The following is a 20,098-nucleotide window of genomic DNA, read 5'->3' on the forward strand; positions in this document are numbered from 1 at the left end:
TGGTGATCTGGCCTGGAGGCTCATCTTGTTTCTGTTTGTTTTTCGAGACAGAGTTTCTCAGTATAGCCCGAGCTGTCCTGGAACTCATTATGTAGACCAAACTGGCCTCGAACTCACAGAGATCCCCATGTCTCTGCCTCCCGAGTGCTGGGATTAATGGTGTGCACCACCACCGCCTGGCTTCATCTTATTTCTGTATAGCTAGGAAACCAAGTTTACACAGTTCTTACCTTGTGCTCCAGTGACCTGGGACAGCCATGCACAGTGGGACATGCTTCACTCGGAGCATGACACCTGTCCCGATGTTTGCTGGTGGTTTATTGGAATGAGTACCACTAGAAAATGTAATTAAAATGAAGTTCGCCCGATGAATACAGGATGAGGGTTGAGAGTCAGATGTCTTTTAAGAGGTGCCTTATCAGCTCTGGTGGCTTGAGTCAAGACAAAACATTCACTGTTTTGAGGCCACCTTCTCTGTTGGACTGTGGCAGACCCCCCTCCCTCCATGGCATCTTCCAGGCTCTTGACATCCATCACATCTATCTAGGAGCATAGTCTCATATGTGTGTGTGTGTGTGTGTGTGTGTGTATAAAATGTATACAATATTCTGTCTGTGTGTATGTCTGCAGGCTAGAAGAGGGCACCAGACCTCATTACAGATGGTTGTGAGCCACCATGTGGTTGCTGGGAATTGAACTCAGGATCTTTGGAAGAGCTGGCAGTGCTGTTAACCTCTGAGCCATCTCTCCAGCCCTAGGAGCATAGTCTTAAAGCAATTTCAAGAACATAGCTTGTCTTGCCTGATGCTGCTATTTTAAGTTGATTAGCTTCATCTTAGTCAAAAGACCTCACAAGGAACTCCCTTACTTTGAGAAGTCAAAGAAAATCTGCTTTGTATGTGGACCAAGAATGGTTCAGTTCAGTTCTGAGGCCTGGCATCCTGGCTGCACGGAAAGGTATCTGTCTGAAGAAATTGCAGAACTCCATAGGGTAGTATTTAAGGTTTTCAGCCACGCTCTGTAGACAGGTGAGACGTGAAGAATATCTGAAAGCCAGGTGTGTGCTGCACACCTGGAGGGAGATGAGCTCAAGGCTAGCCTTGGCTACAAAAGGAGTTAGAAGCCAGAATGGTTTGCATCTGAAAAGAGCAGCCAAGCCGGAAAGCAAGAACTTTTTGAGAGGTCTGCGGTGTTATTGTGCCTGAAGAGGTTGCAGCAAGCAAGTCTTTCATGTCTTAAAGGTCAGAGGGCAGCAAGAGGAGTCAATTCAGGACTTCCTTCCGGGGGGGGGGGGGAGGGTGGGGTGGTGGTGAGGGGGTGTGCTTGGGATGAAACCATGGTTTGAGCGTGTGGTCTAACGTGGAGCTAGACCCCAACCCCAAACTCATGGCTTGTCTTAAAAGCTTGGGCGGCCTGGAGAGCTGGCCCAATACCTAATCCTTGGCAGCAGAGGACCTTGAGAGTTTTCTGAGGCAGGAGGATTGCTCCTTTTTTTCTTGTTGGGGAAGTTTGTTGTACTCCTAAGGTTTTTGTTCTTTTTTCTTTTTCTTTCTTTCTTTTTTTTTTTTTTTTGAGACAGAGTCTCACTCTGTAGCCCAAGCTGGCCTCAAACTTGAAGTGATCTTCCAATCTCTCTGCTTCCTAAATGCTGGGATTACAGTGTGCACTGCAGGCTTGGCCCTCCCCCCACAAAGTTGCACATGGAGAAAGCCCATTTAGTTGCTCACTTGCTCTGGTGGTCTCCGGAAGGGTGAGTAGAGCCCCGGGTGAGATGCAGGGGGTCTCCCCTCGCCTCATTATACCCATCCCTGTTCCAGCTGGTATGTACCAGCTTGCTGGCTGTGAACAGGCACCTAGGGAGTTAGCTCATTGTCTTCAGGGTGTTGGTTTTCCACGGCTTCAGAGGGCTGGTGTCATCATGAGAAACACAGACTTCTTGGGGCTAAGTGGTTTGTGTCGAGGTTATGGTTGTGGGATCAGAACTTAAGTCCGGACCTTTGCACAAGTGTACCGGCCACACAGCAGTCTCCTGCTGGGAGCATTCCCCTTGCAGTCTGAATCCTGGCTAATCTTTGTATTTCTAGAGCATTTGCCATGGTACAGAATACATCTGTTTACATGTTTGACCTGTTCCCACCGTGCAACCTCGTCCTTTCCTATTGTCAGAACAGAGAGGGTGGCAGAGCTGCTTTCTTGCCATCTAATAACTGACTTATCTTATCCTTCTTGCTGCTCCCCCTCCAATTCCTGGTCTACTTCTGATCTTGTTTGCCTCATCTGTCACCCACACCCTTCATCTGATGCCATCTTCTGCCACCTGCTTGGTGGTTTTGGTAGTTATTGACACAGGGGTTTGCTTTCGGTGACACCCTCCATCTCCCCAAGTCTAGTGGAATCTATCAACTTCCTGAGAGCAGGAACAAGTGTCCATCCCTGTACCTGATGCTTCAGTGCTAATGGGGGCTGGGAATGTCTGCCTTAGGGTTCTGTGCCTTTGCTTCGAGTAACTTGAAATGGCCTAGACTGCACCTGGTGGTTCCTGAAGCTATCACACGCGCGTGCGTGCTTGTGTAATCTCCATCCCATAATTGTTGAGACAGGGTTTCATAGCGTTCAGGCTGGTCTTGAACTTGTGTTTGTCAATGATGACCTTGAACTCCTGATCTTCCTGTATCCCAAGTGGTATGATTACAGGCGTACTTCACACACACAGGTTTTTTAAATGACCTCTTGGGAGTGAAGGCCGTGTTCCCCTGTAGCGTAAACCGAGAGGGGGGGCTGTGTCCCACAGCAGTTCTTGTTCCGGAGCGCCCCAACCTGTGTGTGATACCTTCTGCTCACCAGCGTCTATATCCTGACTTTCCCTAAACTGCGTTCGTTAAACTCCAGGCTTCATCTCTAATCTGTAAACTTGTTCGTGCGCTCGCTCTCTCTCTTTTTTTTTTTTTTTTTAACTTTGCTCGTGCTTCTGTGAAACTCACTTTCTACAACTTTCTCGCGGCACTCTCAAGTTGTCTGAAGTCAGTGCTTCTTGTCCCACCGCGGCTGCTCTGGGCTCCTCGCAGCCGGCACACTGCCCGCCTCCCCCAGGGCCCCCATCCTTCTCTATACCCCCCATCCCCAGAGTTGGGGGGAGGGGGCAGGGCAGGCAGCCCGCAGGAGCTGGCAGGCGGGGCGGGGCCCTGGGAACGGACTGGCCAGCCTCGCCCCCAGGCCCCCTGCGCCCCTCGGGCCGGGGTGAGGGGCTGGCTCAGCGCCAGCGTAGGAGGCCGGCCCCCTCCCCCGGTCCGCGCGTAACCAACCAGGAACTCCAGCGGGGCCCACGTGACCTGGAGTTCTAGACAAAGAAAATGTTCCCTCCCTCCCCCCCAGCGCCCCCTCCCCCTCCCTCTGGCCCCCTCCGCCCCCAGCCCCAGCGCCCCCTGCCCCTCCCCCCAGACGGGCAGCTATTTACAGAGCTTCGGGCCGCGGCTCACACCTGAGCCGGACCGCTGAGGGGCTGCACCTGGCCTTATGGGTAGGTTCCTGGACGGAGCCCTGGGGATACCGGGGGCGGGGAGGTGGCAGGGCCGGTGGGAGGGTCCCCGCAGCTCTCAGTATGGCAAAGAAGTCAAGTCAGCCTCCCTGGCCCACCTGAGCTCCGGGGGGTGCTCACTTAGGTCGTCCCACTCACTTTTGTGTTTTGGAGCTTCAAGGCCCCACTCTTCACTGGCTTCATGTGTCACCGGGCACGCTCAGGGGACTGGAAGATCAGTCCTGGTAGTGGTAACTGCAAGCTGGGAGCAGACGGCCCTACTGAAAGCTGTAAAGAGTTGGGTTGGAAGCATCCTGGGCTGTAGCTGTTGGCAGATGGGTGTCTGGCAGTTCTTGATGACCTGTGTGCCTTCTTGCGGTACCATGTTGGCCTCAAGGCCCTACCAACTCTAGGACTATGGAGAGGGACAGTTTCCTCCCACGGTACACCCCAATATTCCTGTATCACTACGGCCGGCATCCAGAAAGCAGTGGCGGGTGATGGCAGGGAGTAGTGCTAACCCTCAGGTTCGAGAAGGGTAGCCTGGTGTCTTATGATACTGAGATAGCCCAAAGCCGCATGGGCTTGGGGCAAGAGGCAGTTAGACCTCTGACCTTTGGAATGGGAGTCGCCGAGGGAGGTGGAGCCGGTACAGCTGCCTGAGGAGGCGGGACTGGACAGGGAAGCTGTAGGCAGCAGGGTTACCAGCGACTTTCCTGGGCCCGAGGATCCCTAGGCCTAGCAGCTTTCTTGAGTCATAGGTATTGGGGGATGGTGTTGTGTCCCGCTTGGACCCTGCTCAGTCTCGGGGCTTAGAGACCAAATGCTAGAGCCCCAAGTTAACCCTTCCCTTTCCTATTGTCTGCTTGGGGGGTAGGGGTAGTGAACGTGGGAAGGAGGGTGGTTCTACTGCCAGGCTCCCTATTCTAATGAGCCCCTCCCCCACTGGCCGTGCTGCCCCTTCTTCCCCTTTCCTCTGGCCTCCTGCTGCTAACCCCCTCTGCTGTGCTGGTCCTGGTGGAGGCAGGCCCCCTTCCTCTGCCAGCCCAAGCTGTGCTGGGCACATGTTCAGCACTGGTGGATTGGGGGTGCTATGCAGCTATCAGCAGCAGCATCTGACTAACCGGGGGGAAGTTGTGGGAGAATTTTCACCAACTGTGGTGAAGGGGGTGAGGAGAAAGACAAAGGAGCTGTGGGGGAATAATAAGGGTGGTGGCAGGCAGTACTGTCTTAGAGACTTGGCAGCCTGGAGAGGAGCCTTCGCCTCCCAGCTACTCCTTGCTATGGAAATGGTATCAGACCCTTTCCCTCTGCATGCCCCATGCCTCGTGCTGGCTGAGGAGCCTCGTGGGGCATGCACACCAGGTCTTTGGGTCATTGGAGGCAGCCGCCTAAGGCAGGGTCTGTCTTGGCTGTCAGAAGTTCTAGAAAGCACGGTGGGAAGAAAGACAACGTCTGGGCAGGGGTGTTGTATCTTTGTGTGTAATTTGCAGATAATGATTCCAGACGAGGAGATAGCTTCCGAGAGAAAGGACTTGCCTGAGGGCCCAAATTGTTGCGCCTTTGGGGGAGGTGATGGCTAATTGGTGGCGGGAAGGGGAAAGCAGCTGGCCAGGTGAGGTTGGGGAAAGTTGAGCAATTGCCCTGCATTCTTCCCTTCCCTGGCTAAGAGCAGGTCTTCCCAGCTGTATCGGTCCACCTGGGATTTGTTGAACCAAGAGAAAACACTCAGAATTGCCACCCTCTGTTTTAGGGATCAGCGAAAGAAAAGGGTTGTTGCCCTGAGGCAAAAGCATGAAGATTGGAATAAAATGTTACTGGATTGCTCACCTCAAAGGTGACCCTGCGAGCAGCTTTGCTTTTGTACTTGTGCGGTGACAGGCCTTCGGAGCATCCTTGGAATCGTTGATACTGATTTAGGCTCTTAATGGGTCAAGAAAAGTGACCAGAAACCTTGAGTTTGAGTGTTAGGTTGGAACAACTCCTAAGAAAAGGCTGGGCCAGTCAGCTGCTAATGAGTTGCCATGCCGACGGGATGGCGGGGGCACATAGACACTCACTAGCTCCTGATTTTTTTTTTTAAGACCAATTTCAAAGTAGTCCAGGCTGGCCTCCCAATGAGCAGTTCTCCCGCTTGTGCTCAGACTATAGCTGTGCATGCTACACCTGATATGGTTCTAAGTTTTCCGATCTTTTTTAAATACATTTTTTCTTTTTTTTTAAAGATTTATTTATTTATGTATACAACATTCCTTCCATGTGTGCCTGCAGGCCAGAAGAGGGCACCAGATCTCATTATAGATGGCTGTGAGCCACCATGTGGTTGCTGGGAATTGAACTCAGGACCTCTGGAAGAGCAGCCAGTGCTCTTAACCGCTGAACCATCTCTCCAGCCCCAGTTTTCCAATCTTTTAAAAAATTAATTTACTCAAGTGTGCTTCTTCCCAGCCTCATGGTATGACAGTGGGGATGAGGGGGCAGCTGGCTGGAGTTGGTCCTCCTGCCAAGTGAGGCCTGAGGCCCAAGTTCACTTCAAGCACCTTTACCTGTTTAGCTAGTCCCTCCCCCTTTTAGTCTTGAGAGTTAGCTGCATGGCTCCACCTTTTGTGGGGAAAGCTGTGTGCAGAAAATGGGGGTGGGGCTTTGGTAGAGCACACATGTAAGAGCACACAAGGCTTCAGGTTCAGTTCTTGGCACAGATTTTGAAAAGGTTGGGCAGGGCATGGTGGTGCACACTTGAGACGAGACCAGCCTGGTCTACAGAGTGAGTTCCAGAACAGCTAAGGCTACACAGAGGAACTCTGTCTCAAAAACAACAGCAACAAACAAAAACAAGAAAGGCCATGGTTCCTTCTCCCTGCTCTCTCCGTTCCCAGCTGCTATGGTGAAAATGGGTTTAGAGCCTTGAATTTTGAGGATGGGTTCTCAAGGTTTACTGATGGAGGTGAGCTGATTGGTTCCCGGAACTTGGCATCGAGCCTGCACTTCATAGAGGTCTTGAGCAGTGGTTTGTTTGTTGTTGTTTGGTTATTTATTTGAGACAAGTCTGTCTATTATGTTTAGCTCTGGCCATCCTGGAGTATAGACCAGGCTGGCCTCAAATTTATAGAGATCCACCTGCCTCTACCTTCTTAAGTGCTGGGTGTGTATTAAAGGTACATACCCAGCGTGCCTGGTTTTGAACAGGTTATGAGAAGGAATTGGGCTCCAGGGCCTTCGTGTCGAACTCACAGAGATCCACCTGCCTCTGCCTCCTGAGTGCTGGGATTAAAGGCATGCGCCACCACCGTCCAGTGGATATACTCTAAGAGATGACACAGTTGTGTTCTGGAAGCTAGGCAGGAATGATTTGATGGCCAAAAAGACTGAGAGGAAGAATGCAAAGCTTACATTCTCAGTTGGGAAGCTAAGATCCTTCCCTGAACTGTGATGCTCAAATACCATTTGAGATGCTAGCCCTTCTGGTGTAAACCTGTAACCCTAGAATTTAAGAGGTAGGGCAGGAGGATGAAGAGTTCAGGATCATCCTCAGCTACAACAAGCATGTTTGAGGCCAGCCTGGGCTACGTGAGATCCTGTGTCAAAAAAGGCCAAAGGGTATACACGTGGTGATGGTGCACTTTCCTGGAGGCAGGAGGGAGTTGAGTAGGCCTTCCAACTTCAGCTGTTCTTACTTTAGCTGCTTTTGCTGATGGGGAAGAGCTGCTATCTTCAGAACACTGATAGAGGGTTGAAGAGTCTCTGAGTGTCACAGAGCCTTGCTCATTCCTGGAGAGGTCAAGGTGACTTCCTGTCCCCATTTCCCCAGGCTGAGAAGAAAGCCAAGGTGATTGCAGTGATGAATGCTGTAGAAGAAACCCAGGCCTCTGGGGAGCCTCAGAAGGTGGAGGAGGCCAGCCCTCCTGCCGTGCAGCAGCCCACTGACCCTGCGTCTCCTACTGTGGCCACCACCCCTGAGCCAGTGGGGGCTGATGCTGGGGACAAGAATGCCACCAAAGCAGCTGACGATGAGCCTGAGTATGAGGTGAGCAGGTGGCCTCTCGGTGGCCTCGATGCTCATTCCTGGGGTCTTGTCACTGACAGCTGCTCCTCCCTCTTTCCTCATGTCCCGTCTCCTCCTGGCTGCTTGCAGGGCTTCCTGGGGATACTGACTGACTTGGCCTTGCCCTCTGCATTCTCACTGGGCTTTCTTCTCCTTCCCTCATGCCCAGGGCTGTGGGAGGTTTCAGGGTGACTGGGACTTGTGACTGCTATTTAAATGACTTCTGCTCCTTGGTGCTCCAGGATGGCCGGGGTTTTGGCATTGGAGAGCTGGTGTGGGGGAAACTTCGGGGCTTCTCGTGGTGGCCAGGCCGGATTGTGTCTTGGTGGATGACAGGCCGGAGCCGAGCCGCTGAAGGCACTCGCTGGGTCATGTGGTTTGGAGACGGCAAGTTCTCAGTGGTGAGTTGGGCTCTTGGTGGTCAGGAGGTGGGGAGAGAATAAGAGGCCTTGGTTCTGTGGCCTAGATTTTGCTTGGTGCAGAATATTCTAGAATAAGGGCATTAAAAATACACTGTGTTTGCCCTCCTGTATGGGTTCAGTGGAAGAAGCCATAGTGATCATTGAACTGAGCAGAAAGGTTGCAGGCTTGTCCCTTGCCAGGGGCCCTTCAGTATTTTCCCACTCCTGCTCTAAGCTCCTGTTCCTGTTTGTCACTTTTGTCAATGTCTCTGGTCTCCCAAGGGCCCAGTGACTCTCTAGTGTTCTCTTGGTTAGCAGTTACTAGGTACATGGCTTAACTGTATAGGGAACAACTGGATATGGTAATTCTACTGAAGCTGGAGGAGCACAAGTTCAAGATCACCCTGACCTACACAGGGAGTGCCAGGTTGTGCAGTTGTAGGATAAAACCATGTCTCATGGGAGGAACAAACTGAGGGTGGCTTTGTCCTCTAGGTGTGCGTGGAGAAGCTCATGCCACTGAGCTCCTTCTGCAGTGCGTTCCACCAGGCCACCTACAATAAGCAGCCCATGTACCGCAAAGCCATCTACGAAGTCCTCCAGGTGAGCATGTCCCCAGCAGCTCCGGGCAGCTTAGCTGGTGGGGCTCCCAGGACTCTTGGAAGTTGGAGCCTGCTTCGCCGGAACTGAGACCGTTGGGCGGGGATCTCCGCTCTCCCTCCTGGCAGTTCTCCTGCTCACTGCCTGTCTGTCTTTGCTGCTCTGACTTGGGTTTTACTTGTCATCTAACCTGTCCCTACTTTTCCCTGCTAGGTGGCCAGCAGCCGTGCTGGGAAGCTGTTTCCAGCTTGCCATGACAGTGACGAAAATGACTCTGGCAAGGCTGTGGAGGTGCAGAACAAGCAGATGATTGAGTGGGCCCTTGGGGGCTTCCAGCCCTCTGGTCCCAAGGGCCTAGAGCCACCAGAAGGTAAGCGGTCTGTTCCAGTGCATCCTGGACCTGGAGAGCTACAGAGACCCCACAGTGAGGCAGATAGAAATTACATCCTAGGCTCCTGTCATCCCAAGGGTGTGCTCTTCTGCCTTTCCAGAGTACCCTGTCATCCTTTGACTCACCAGAACCCCAGAACTGGGGAGTGGGAAGGAAGCATCTGGGGCAGTGTGGTGTCCCGCTGTGGGTACTGTGCTAGGATCAGCCTATAACTAGTGTGGTCACCTGTCTTCTTGGTGCAGAGGAGAAGAATCCATACAAGGAAGTTTACACAGACATGTGGGTTGAGCCTGAGGCAGCTGCGTATGCACCACCCCCACCAGCCAAGAAGCCCAGAAAGAGCACCACAGAGAAGCCTAAGGTCAAGGAGATCATTGATGAACGCACAAGAGGTAGGGGCCAGGCTCTGGAGAGGGAATTGAGAGCCCTGAGGGTCAGGCATCACCTGGGTGGGTGTCCGTCCTGAGCCGTCTGGGCATCCTCCTAAGGTAGGCTTTCATCCTCTGCAGAGCGGCTAGTGTATGAGGTGCGGCAGAAGTGCAGAAACATCGAGGGTAAGTGTGGCCTGGCCTGGAAGGGTGGGTGGTTTGCTCCTCACAGTCAGTGTGGCCGTAGTTGTGGAGTGGCATTGGCATGGGTTCTTGGGAAGGTTGGAGTATTGTGGGAACAGGGACCTTATCTGCACAACCCTCCATCTCCATCTGGTACCCCCAATGGAATCAGAGAAGGGTGGTCCTTGTGGCCTTGGTTGAACTTGACTGAAGTCGACCTTGCCATTTTCATTCTTTACCTTCTCAGCCAGTATCCACCTCCCCTAATCCAGTGGTAATGAGTTGTTGATAGGGTTTCATGTCATTAGGAACAGGACAGGACAGGAGGACTGCCCGAGGAAGCCCCGCAGGGCGACTTGGATCCACACCATGTTCTCATGAACGGGTTTTGTCACTGTGTCGTCCTATTCCTGGTGTGGTGCTTTAGCTGAAAGAGATGAGCGAGCTTCTGAGATTACAGACCAGCTGCTACCATTCGGTGAAAGTATGCAGGATATTTTGTGAATGAGCACACACATGTGTGTATGCGTGTGTTTGTGGACGGCCCAGGCTGACGTCAGGTGTCCTCCTCAACTGCACTCTATCTCATGAGACAGGGTCTCAGAGAACCAGGAGCTGCGACATTTCACCTGAGCTGGATGGCCAGTGTCCCCACCTTTTCCCCTCCCCACAGTGGTATTACACATACACTGCTATGCCTGGCTTTTTTCCTTTTTTTAAATTTGAAAATTTTGTGTGCATATACAGTTATGTTTACCCCCAACTTGCCCCATGACTCCCATTGGACTTGACACAACATGTTCCTTTCTTTGTCTGCCCCATTACTCAGAGTCCAGTTGGTGCACTGTGCGTGACGTTTTAATATGGGTGCAGAGGGTCTGAACTTGGACCCTCATATTTCCTTGAACCAGCTGTCTCCGCAGACCTTTGCTGGTTTTGCCTTTGTCTTGGGACGGAATCTCCTGTCACTCAGACTTGTCTTGAACTCACTTTGAAGTCCAGGCTGATAGTAGATTTTTCTCAGCCTCTCAAGCGCTAAGGTTATGGCTGTGAGCTACCAGTGTTGGCTGCTGTCATGGCAGCGCTTTGGTGGATGTTGTATCAGGTGGACTCCAGCCCCCGGTGGACAGGAACTCAGGGATGGCTGGATGGCTGCTCATGGCATCCTGTTATCTTACAGACATTTGTATCTCATGTGGAAGCCTCAACGTTACTCTGGAGCACCCACTCTTCATTGGTGGCATGTGCCAGAACTGTAAGGTAGGGACACAAAGGGACACAACCCTCCTAAAGAGGTGACCTCCTTGCTGTCACTTGGCGTTGGGACCCAGCACCCAACTGAATGTGATGCAGAACCCACAGTGCACTCAGGCTCCAAAGACAAAGGCTTGTTCTGGTTTACATCAGGAAAGATCCTTGCATGCTGGAGTGTTGCCCCACGTGGGCGGGAGTGGGATTTACAGTGGTGGGTGAAGGGTGGGTGGCAGAGAGGCAGGCTGACTGAGAGGTGAGTTGCCATGCCCTTGGGAGCCCCTGTAGCAGGCTGTGGTGTGGAACTATGGGTGGGCGGCTCCCTTCTCCACCTTGCTGTCAGGGTCAGAGCCTGTCTCCCCTTGGCTCTGCTGCCCCACCCCTGCACTGGTGCTTCTGACCCTTCACATTCGCCCTAGAACTGCTTCTTGGAGTGCGCGTACCAGTACGACGATGACGGGTACCAGTCCTATTGCACCATCTGCTGTGGGGGGCGTGAGGTGCTCATGTGCGGGAACAACAACTGCTGCAGGTGAGCGCTTGGCCCGCCCACAGCCCCAGGCTGGGTCCTCACTCTCACCTGCCACCCCCTGTTTGCACCACTCCCACTGCTCCAGCCAGCACTCCCGCCTACCACTATACTCTAGGCTGGGTCCAAGACTCTGCCCTCTTCACTGGGCTTTCTTCCAGGTGTTTTTGTGTCGAGTGTGTGGATCTCTTGGTGGGGCCAGGAGCTGCCCAAGCAGCCATTAAGGAAGACCCCTGGAACTGCTATATGTGTGGGCACAAGGGCACCTATGGCCTGCTGCGGAGACGGGAAGACTGGCCATCAAGGCTCCAGATGTTCTTTGCCAATAACCATGACCAGGAATTTGTGAGTACTGTCCAGGCTGTGGTGACACCTTCCTGAGGCTGGACTCTGAGAGCAATTCAGTGGGCTATGGGGCCTGGACGGGTTGCAGAAGGGAGCGAGAGGTACATGAAGTTGTGCAGATCAATCTAGGAGGCCTATAGTTCTCCACTGAGGGGAGTACAGGATGGGAAGCTGGGGCAGACCCAGGCATGGACCTGACTAATGGTGTTCACCACTTAGGACCCTCCAAAGGTTTACCCACCTGTCCCAGCTGAAAAGAGGAAGCCCATCCGGGTGCTATCTCTGTTCGATGGAATTGCTACAGGTGAGTGGCATGGGTTCTGAGGGACTGGCCTGTGGAGAGTGGAGTACTATGTTTGTGTATCTGATAAAACTAAATGATTTAAGAACAGGGCATGATAGTGTGTACATCAGTCCAGTGTTTGACAGAGGCAAGAGGATCAGGATTTCATTCATAGGCTACACCGCTAGTTCAAGGCCGCCCTGGTTATATTTCAAAAATAAAACAGCAGGATGATTATTGCTTGTTAAGGCTGGGCATGGTGTGCACACCTTTAATCTCAGCACTCAGGAGGCAGAGGCAAATAGATCTCTGAGTTTGAGGCTAGTTTGGTCTATATAGCAAGTTCTAGCCAGCTGAGGCTACATAGTAAGGCCCTGTCTAAAAAATTAAAACGGGGCTGGAGAGATGGCTCAGTGGTTAAGAGCATTGCCTGCTCTTCCAAAGGTCCTGAGTTCAATTCCCAGCAACCACATGGTGGCTCACAACCATCTGTAATGAGGTCTGGTGCCCTCTTCTAGCCTTCAGGCACACATGCAGTCAGAATATTGTATACATAATAAATAAATAAATATTTAAAAAAAGTTAAAACAATAAATCATGTTACACCTAAGACTGTAGAAGCTCCCTGAGAAGACCTATTGGGAGCATAGAAATGGTGCCACTGTCCCTCATTTTTTGTGCCCGTCCCTGGGTAGGCAGCACTGATGGGGAGTCTGGTAAAGAAGTCACCTTAGCTAGTTAAGAAAAAACTAGGGCTGGAGAGAAGACTCAGAGGTTAAGAGGTCTGCTCTTCCGGAGGTCCCGAGTTCAATTCCCAGCACCCATATTGTGCCTCAATACCATCTGTAGTGAGATCTGGTGCCCTCTTCTGGCCTGCAGGTGTACATGTAGGCAGAACACTGTATATATGATAAATGAAGGGACTCTGACATTTACAATCCAAGATGGGGAAAACCAGCTGAGGTTGAGAAGTGGTCCTAGGGGGCTGCTGGGGAACTGGGCCAATGGCGAAACAGCAAGTGCTGTTCTGTTCCCTCGTGTCATGTGACGGCAGAATTTCAACAGGAAGTGATAGGTAATGTCAGCACCGCAGTCATGGAAACTGAGAGCTGTGAGAAGGCCTCTGGATCTAAAACCACCTGCTGTGTTGGCTAGTCTCCTGCCTTTAGCCACCTTCCTCATAGGCAGAACTGAAGCACAGCCATATTGCTTGTCTGTGCTTATCTGCTTTGATTGGGAAAAGATATCAGGGAGCTTTGTGGGCAAGGTGAAACTCACGCCTACACGTGGCCCCGGGTGCAGTTGGCAAGACAAGTCTTTAAGACCAGGTATCGGGTTGAGGGCTCTGATAGTCCTTGCTCTATGCTGACTGGTACAGGGCTCCTGGTGCTAAAGGACCTGGGCATCCAAGTGGACCGCTACATTGCCTCAGAGGTGTGTGAGGACTCCATCACGGTGGGCATGGTGCGGCACCAGGGAAAGATCATGTACGTCGGGGACGTCCGCAGCGTCACACAGAAGCATGTATGTCTGTTTGCGGGATGTCTCTTCCCTCAGTGCCTCAGCTGGGAATGTCACCACCCTCACCTCAGTCTCTCCATGTTGTCCTTCTCACTCTCCTCTCCTCCTGCCCTTCCATTTTACTTCTGTGGCTTGGGAGGGCGATGAGCAGATTAGAAGTGGGAATATGGGGGCCAGAGGTAGAATTACAGAACCCTTGTCCAGAGGCCCTGAAGCCCTGGTTCAGCCCCAGCCTGTCTAAAATGGAGTTTGCTGTTCTCTGGTGGCTTCAGGGCTCTTTGGGGTAATGTGTTCTGGACTGGAAAGAGGAGAGGCTGTCATCTAGGTGCTTCTGGCAAATTCTTTTACCAGTCTTTTCAGGGGGTTAAGGGAGTGCTGGCAGTCTTCCCTTTAGAGCCTGGTGCCCTTGTATAGATCTCTGCAACTCCAGGGGGCCATTCACAGGACCCTGGCAATTCCTCCCCCACCTTGGGAAAGGCTGAGGGTTTTTGTTGTTTTTTTTCTGCTTGACACCTCCTGGGCTCCTTGCTGGGTCTGTTTGCTCACCAAGAAATCAAGCCTCAATGACTGTTAGACTCAACAGAACTTTTCAGCAGCTGGGCCCATCACATTACCTTTGTCCTTCTAGATCCAGGAGTGGGGCCCATTTGATCTCGTGATTGGTGGCAGTCCCTGCAATGACCTTTCCATCGTCAACCCTGCCCGGAAGGGACTTTACGGTAGGTATCCGCCTGGCTCCTGCTTTTTGCGCTGGTATTTCTCAGCTTAGGTCTTAGGTGTCCTCTTTGGACATTTCTGCCTTGGCACCTCCTCCAGTGACCCCTTTCCCTCACCCTCCCCATGCCCAAGCCTCACCACTGTCTGATGCAAACAGCCCCAGCTGATGGCTTTCTCTTTCTTCCAACCTCTCAGAGGGTACTGGCCGGCTCTTCTTTGAGTTCTACCGCCTCCTGCATGATGCGCGGCCCAAGGAGGGAGATGACCGCCCCTTCTTCTGGCTCTTTGAGAATGTGGTGGCCATGGGCGTTAGTGACAAGAGGGACATCTCGCGATTTCTCGAGGTATAGCCAGCAACCTCGGTTTGGCCAGCTCACTAATGGCTTCTGCCGTGGAGCGCTGCTTCATCCCTGACTTGTCTGCATGGTGGAGCTGGGGACCGGTGGCTTCTGTTTGCAATGGGCAGCTTGAGGAAGACTCCCATGGAGAGAGGCAGCAATGCTAGAGGCCCTCATAGAAAGAGTGGTCTTACGTACTCCAAGAGGTGGCATGGTAGGCTTCAGGTCAAAAGAGTAGGCTGGGGCCAGACTCCTGAGACTTGGGTTCTCTAGAGAACTCATGTTCGGGTTTTTTTTTTTTTTTTTTTTTTTTTCCCTGACCAGAATGGCCTATGCTCACTCCCTGGCACCCGAGATGAAATTGTGGTTCATCTCTGCTTTCATTTCCTGTGATGTGAGCCCCAGTTTAGCACTGAGCCAAGTACAAGTCGTGCACGGGGGAGGGTGGTGCTGCTACCCAGGGCATTCTGGGGCGGGCTGTCGGCCTCTGCTCCCACTATCTCTAGCTCAGTAGCACCTCAGGCACAGTGAGCACAGGCATATCAGTGCTTCCTGAGCTCCTGAGTGGTCTGATGGGGCCCACAGCCTTGTGGCTGTCTTAACAAGAGTGACCCTCATGTGAAGCACACACAGGAGACACAGTGGCTGTTGTCACTACAGAAAGTTCGTTTGGATATTGCTGGTCTGTCTTGAATGTTCTCTAGCAAGCACATGTGGAGTGTATCTAGGTTTACTTCTGGCTTTTCATTGGGCCTTCACGCTGTCCCAGTGTATGGTTTCCTAAGACAGAAGTGCCTCAGAGGCATAAGGCCCTCGGCCAGTCTGGTTACCCAGCAGTTAATTCCTTCTTTGCTCATCTTGAAACCATCTCCTGTTTTACAGTCCAACCCTGTGATGATTGACGCCAAAGAAGTGTCTGCTGCACACAGAGCCCGTTACTTCTGGGGTAACCTTCCTGGTATGAACAGGTTGGTGAGCGCTCCTGGCATGGGGGATTTGAGAGGAGTGGCTGCAGGCAGGAAGCCCAAGGAGGGGGGAACGCCGAGGGTCCAGCCCGGACTGCCTCTGCTGAGCGGCTGCGGCTGTGTCTGTTGTTCGTGTGTGTATTTAAACACTTTTCTTGAGAAAGTGGATATTGCAGATGAAACCTGGTCTTTGTTGCACATAGTAAGCAAGTGCTGTAACATAGAGCTGCAATCCCAGCCCTGGTGTCTGGGACAGGGTCTCACTATGTCGTCTAGTTGGGCCTCGGACTCAGGAAGCCTTGCTTCTTCCCCATCTTGATAGACTGTGTTATTGCACCCAGCTAATTCTTAACCTAGGGAAGGCCTTTCCTCGCCCAGGCTGCCCCTTAAATACAACACCGCAACACAGAATTTTACATTTTGGAACAAAACTTTTGTCCAACATAGCTCGGACTAGCCTCAGATTTCTAACTCTTGGACCTCTACCTCCTTAGCACTGGACTTTTCTGGAGAAACTGAGTCGTAAAGTATGCATTTAAGGTTTATATTCCAATCATCTCCAGCCTCCATACCAACCCATGAAATAATTACCACAAATCAAGATACAGGTTGCTTTGTGGTAAAGCCAGGTGTAAAGGGGTTTTAAATTTATGTGCCCATAAGGATTAAGGCTTGTGTGGTTGCTTGTGAACAGACATGTATATAGGGGGTTATGCTGTGTGTGTCTATTTGGGGTGGAGGGCTCCAGACCTTGCCCTGAGTCCCGTGACTGCTGGGGGTTGGCACCTGGATAGGGCTTTCCTTGCTCTGCGCTGCCATGGTGCCTCTTGCTTCCTAGGCCATTGGCATCCACTGTGAATGATAAGCTGGAGCTGCAGGAGTGTCTGGAACACGGCAGAATAGCCAAGGTCAGCCTCAGCACCCAGGACAATGGGGGGCGGTAGCTGATGGCAGGATCAGGTGGTGCATGGCAGAGCTGTGCACCACCTGTCCTCTTGGGATGGTGTGGGATCATATAGCCAGTTGGCCAGGGAATGGGCTAAGCCTGCTGACCCTTAATCCCACCTCCACTGAGGGGGCTCTAGCAGGGTTCTGGATGTACTTTGGTTAGTGTGTGTATACGGACATTTGCCAACATGTCCTCTGCACCACGACATGTGCGCACACAGAAGCCAGAAAAGGATGTCACAGCCCCTGGGAACAGCCTCCATGTAGGTGCTAGGAATCGGACCTAGGTCCTCTGGCAAAGTAGCCCTTGCTCCTTTGTCCCTGAGCTTTTTAAGTTGGGTGTCTCCCTACTGCCTAGATCAGTCCCTATGAGGCTTGGCTGGGTCTGCCCCCTTCTGACCCAGACATGTGCAACTTTTCTAACTCCCCCCTTCTTTTTTTGAATCCTGACTAGAACTTTTTTCTGGATTCTTTGTGCTTCCTCACTCGGTCTCTAATGCCGCCCTCCTCCACACATGGCTGCTTGTCCACCATGTGTCTGATCTACACGCTTGCTTGAACGGCATGGCGTTTCCCTTCTCTCTTCCAGGCAGCTGCTGAAAGTTGTAGCTTTGCTTTCTCTGGAGTTTTTCTTATAAGCTCTAATAAAATTGTTCTTCCACTTAAAAAGAAAAGATCAATTTTTGTTTTGTTCTTGTGTTGATGGGACCTCAAAGCCTGCAGCATGGAGAGTGACCTCCTGTAATGTAATTTCTCTCTGGAGGAGTCTCTCCCGTGGCCCGCGCAGTCTTGCAGTCTGGACTGATGGTCCCCACCGTGTGTCTTTTGGACTGCTGAGTCATTGCTACCCTTCTGTCTGCAAGCTGCTCACCCTGAAGAGCCAGTGTTTTGGAGATTGAGTTGTGAGGTCGTCACAGCTGCTCCCTCTAGGCCGATTAGCTATTACCAGGAATGGCCAAGTGGCCTCAGAGTGGGAAGGGAGACAGGGACCAGGAAGGAGGCTTATACTCAGTGACCTGAATGGACTGGACCAGCCAGCCAGTCAGTTATCAGTGAGTGACGCCTGCTCATTCCTCTTCCTCTTCGTCTTCTAGTTCAGCAAAGTGAGGACCATTACCACCAGGTCAAACTCCATAAAGCAGGGCAAAGACCAGCATTTCCCCGTCTTCATGAATGAGAAGGAAGACATCCTCTGGTGCACTGAGATGGAAAGGTAGCTGTACTGGGTGCTTGTGTCTGGCCAGGGCTGCTTTGAAGGAAGGCTCTGTCTTGGCTGCCACATTCTTGTTTCCCCCAGATTTTGTAAGTGAATTTTATGCCAGGCTCCCGGGGAGGACCTGCACATTTCGTGACTCGTTCTTATTCAGAGGGGTCCTAAAATCATCCAAAGAACACATTGGAGCCCTGCAACCCAGTCCATCCCTCCTGGGTATTTTGGATGTGTTTTGAAGGCCAGTGTAGATGCTTATGGACCACAGCTGGGTGGGCCCCTCCTTGGCCAAACGAAAAGGTCACTTCACACAGACACCCTGAGCAACAGGCACCCTTGGAACTCCACAAGTCAGAGTCCTACTCAGAGGGCCCCTCTCTTCCCAGAAGGGGCATTTGGGGTTAATCTGAGTGTATTCAGCCTCAGGCTGTGTGCACCTGTCCAGCTCTCATGTGCAGGGAATCTGTAGAGCATGTCCAAGAGGTATTCCAGAGGTGTGGGTGTTTTTTTTTTTTTTTTTGGTTTGTTTCTGGTGAATGTGAACCTTAAAGCCGGGATTACATTACCTATCTTTAAATCCACAGAGAGCCTGACACGCAGCTGAAAGGAATGCAGAGTGAGCTAACTGCCCTGGCACCCACCCTCACTCAGCACTTTCTGCCTTCCTCCCACAGGGTGTTTGGCTTCCCTGTCCACTACACAGATGTCTCCAACATGAGCCGCTTGGCGAGGCAGAGACTGCTGGGCCGATCGTGGAGTGTGCCGGTCATCCGCCACCTCTTCGCTCCGCTGAAGGAATATTTTGCTTGTGTGTAAGGGACGTGGGGGCAAACTGCAGTAGTGATGATAACAAAGTTAAACAAACAAACAAAAAACAAAACACAATAAAACACCAAGAACGAGAGGACGGAGAGAAGTATCAGCACCCAGAAGAGAAAAAGGAATTTAAAACAAACCGCAGAGGAGGAAATGCCGGAGGGCTTGGCCTTGTGAAAGGGTTGGACATCATCTCCTGAGTTTTCAATGTTAATCTTCAGTCCTATTTAAAAATCAAAATAGGCCCTCCCCTTCTTCCCCTCCTTTTCCTAGGAGGTAAACCTTTTGTTTTCTACTCTTTTTCAGAGGGGTTTTCTGTTTGTTTGGGTTTTTGTTTCTTGCTGTGACTGAAACGAGGGTTATTGCAGCAAAATCAGTAACAACAGAAAGTAGTGATACCTTGGACAGGAAAGGGAGAGAGGAAAAATTCTATAAAAATTTATATATTTTTTGTTTTGTTTTTGTTTTTTTTTTCTATATATCTTTGGTTGTCTCTAGCCTGCAGATAGGAGCACAAACAGGAACAGAATAGAGACCCTCGGGAGGCAGAGTCCCCTCCCAGCCCCTGAGCAGTCTCAACAGCACCATTCCTGGTCATGCAAATCAGAACCCAGCTAGCCGCAGGGCGCTAGAACACCACACCAGACACTTTTCTACAGTATTTCAGGTGCCTACCATACAGGGAACCTTGAAGAAAACCAGTTTCTAGAAGCCGCTGTTACCTCTTGTTTACAGTTTATATATATACGGTAGCTCTGAGATATATATATAAAAGGTACTGATAACTACTGTACAACCCGACTTCATAACGGTGCTTTCACAACAGCGGGATGAGTAAAGACATCAGCTTCCACCCGGCCTTCTGTGCAGAGGGATTCAGCCCAGGATGGGGAGGGAGGCAGCTCCATATCCACCCCCCCATGCCCAGCCTCTCCCTGCCCAAAACAGGGTCAAGCTGAGGTGGTCAGAACCTGGGGAAGCTGAGTGTGGAGTTTATCCAGACTCGTGCAATAACCTTTGAATATAATCTAAAATGACTGCCTTGGTAAGATGGTGTGAGAAAACTTTCCCCGCGATTTTGAATTTGTCAGCCACATTGAAGGCTCCTCGTGGGCTCAGAAATAACCCAGAGTGAGGGAAAGTAGTCTGCCATTAACCCCACCTGGAGCAAATAAAAAAACATACAAAATGTGCTGGTGCTTTCTGTCTAAGTTGCCTTTTGTGTGTTCTTTTATGAGGCCCCCACCGTCCCATCTGCACAAGGCAGCTCTGGGCCTGGAATGTGATGTTTTTGGTCATCTCTACAGACTGCAGTTTCGTACTTGGAAGGCTGATGACACCTTTATTATAATTATTCTTACGGTTCTGGTTATAATTGTTTGTTTTCAGATTTTCTTTGAGAAAACAGAAACCCAACACCCTTCCCTTTAGGTTTCAAACCAAGGTGCAGGGGGGTGGGGGTGGCAGGTGCTTCTAAGGCCCAGTGGCTCTGGTGCCCTGGCTCTCACCCCTCGGGCCAGGTGGGCCACTGGGCAGTACAGCAACAAGCTAGGCGGCCAGGGCATCCTGAGGCCCACCCTCCGGGCCAGTCACTCTTCTCTTCTTATTCTTCTTCCCCTCCTCGTGAGTCCGGTGTGTCAGGGCCGGAGGGAGGCCGGGGCAGCCTCTCTCCTCGT

The 20,098-nt window shown here is 51.7% G+C and overlaps 1 protein-coding gene across 1 annotated transcript in view; it reads left to right on the forward strand.

The window, feature by feature from the left end:
- Dnmt3a (DNA methyltransferase 3 alpha) overlaps positions 1–18,873 on the forward strand; it is a 105,897-nt gene extending 87,024 nt beyond the window's left edge. The window contains exons 7-23 of the mRNA XM_038317942.1: positions 7,323–7,538; positions 7,799–7,957; positions 8,453–8,560; positions 8,771–8,927; positions 9,191–9,340; positions 9,458–9,502; positions 10,680–10,759; positions 11,170–11,282; positions 11,441–11,624; positions 11,844–11,928; positions 13,286–13,431; positions 14,057–14,147; positions 14,341–14,489; positions 15,366–15,451; positions 16,287–16,356; positions 17,491–17,609; positions 18,281–18,873. Coding sequence (XP_038173870.1) covers positions 7,323–7,538; positions 7,799–7,957; positions 8,453–8,560; positions 8,771–8,927; positions 9,191–9,340; positions 9,458–9,502; positions 10,680–10,759; positions 11,170–11,282; positions 11,441–11,624; positions 11,844–11,928; positions 13,286–13,431; positions 14,057–14,147; positions 14,341–14,489; positions 15,366–15,451; positions 16,287–16,356; positions 17,491–17,609; positions 18,281–18,422 — 2,100 coding nt within the window. The 3' untranslated portion in view covers positions 18,423–18,873. The remainder of the gene's footprint in view (positions 1–7,322; positions 7,539–7,798; positions 7,958–8,452; positions 8,561–8,770; positions 8,928–9,190; positions 9,341–9,457; positions 9,503–10,679; positions 10,760–11,169; positions 11,283–11,440; positions 11,625–11,843; positions 11,929–13,285; positions 13,432–14,056; positions 14,148–14,340; positions 14,490–15,365; positions 15,452–16,286; positions 16,357–17,490; positions 17,610–18,280) is intronic.
- Positions 18,874–20,098: the final 1,225 nt, after the last annotated feature.

The sequence above is a fragment of the Arvicola amphibius genome, chromosome 2 (genome assembly GCF_903992535.2).
Source record: "Arvicola amphibius chromosome 2, mArvAmp1.2, whole genome shotgun sequence".
NCBI lineage: Eukaryota > Metazoa > Chordata > Mammalia > Rodentia > Cricetidae > Arvicola > Arvicola amphibius.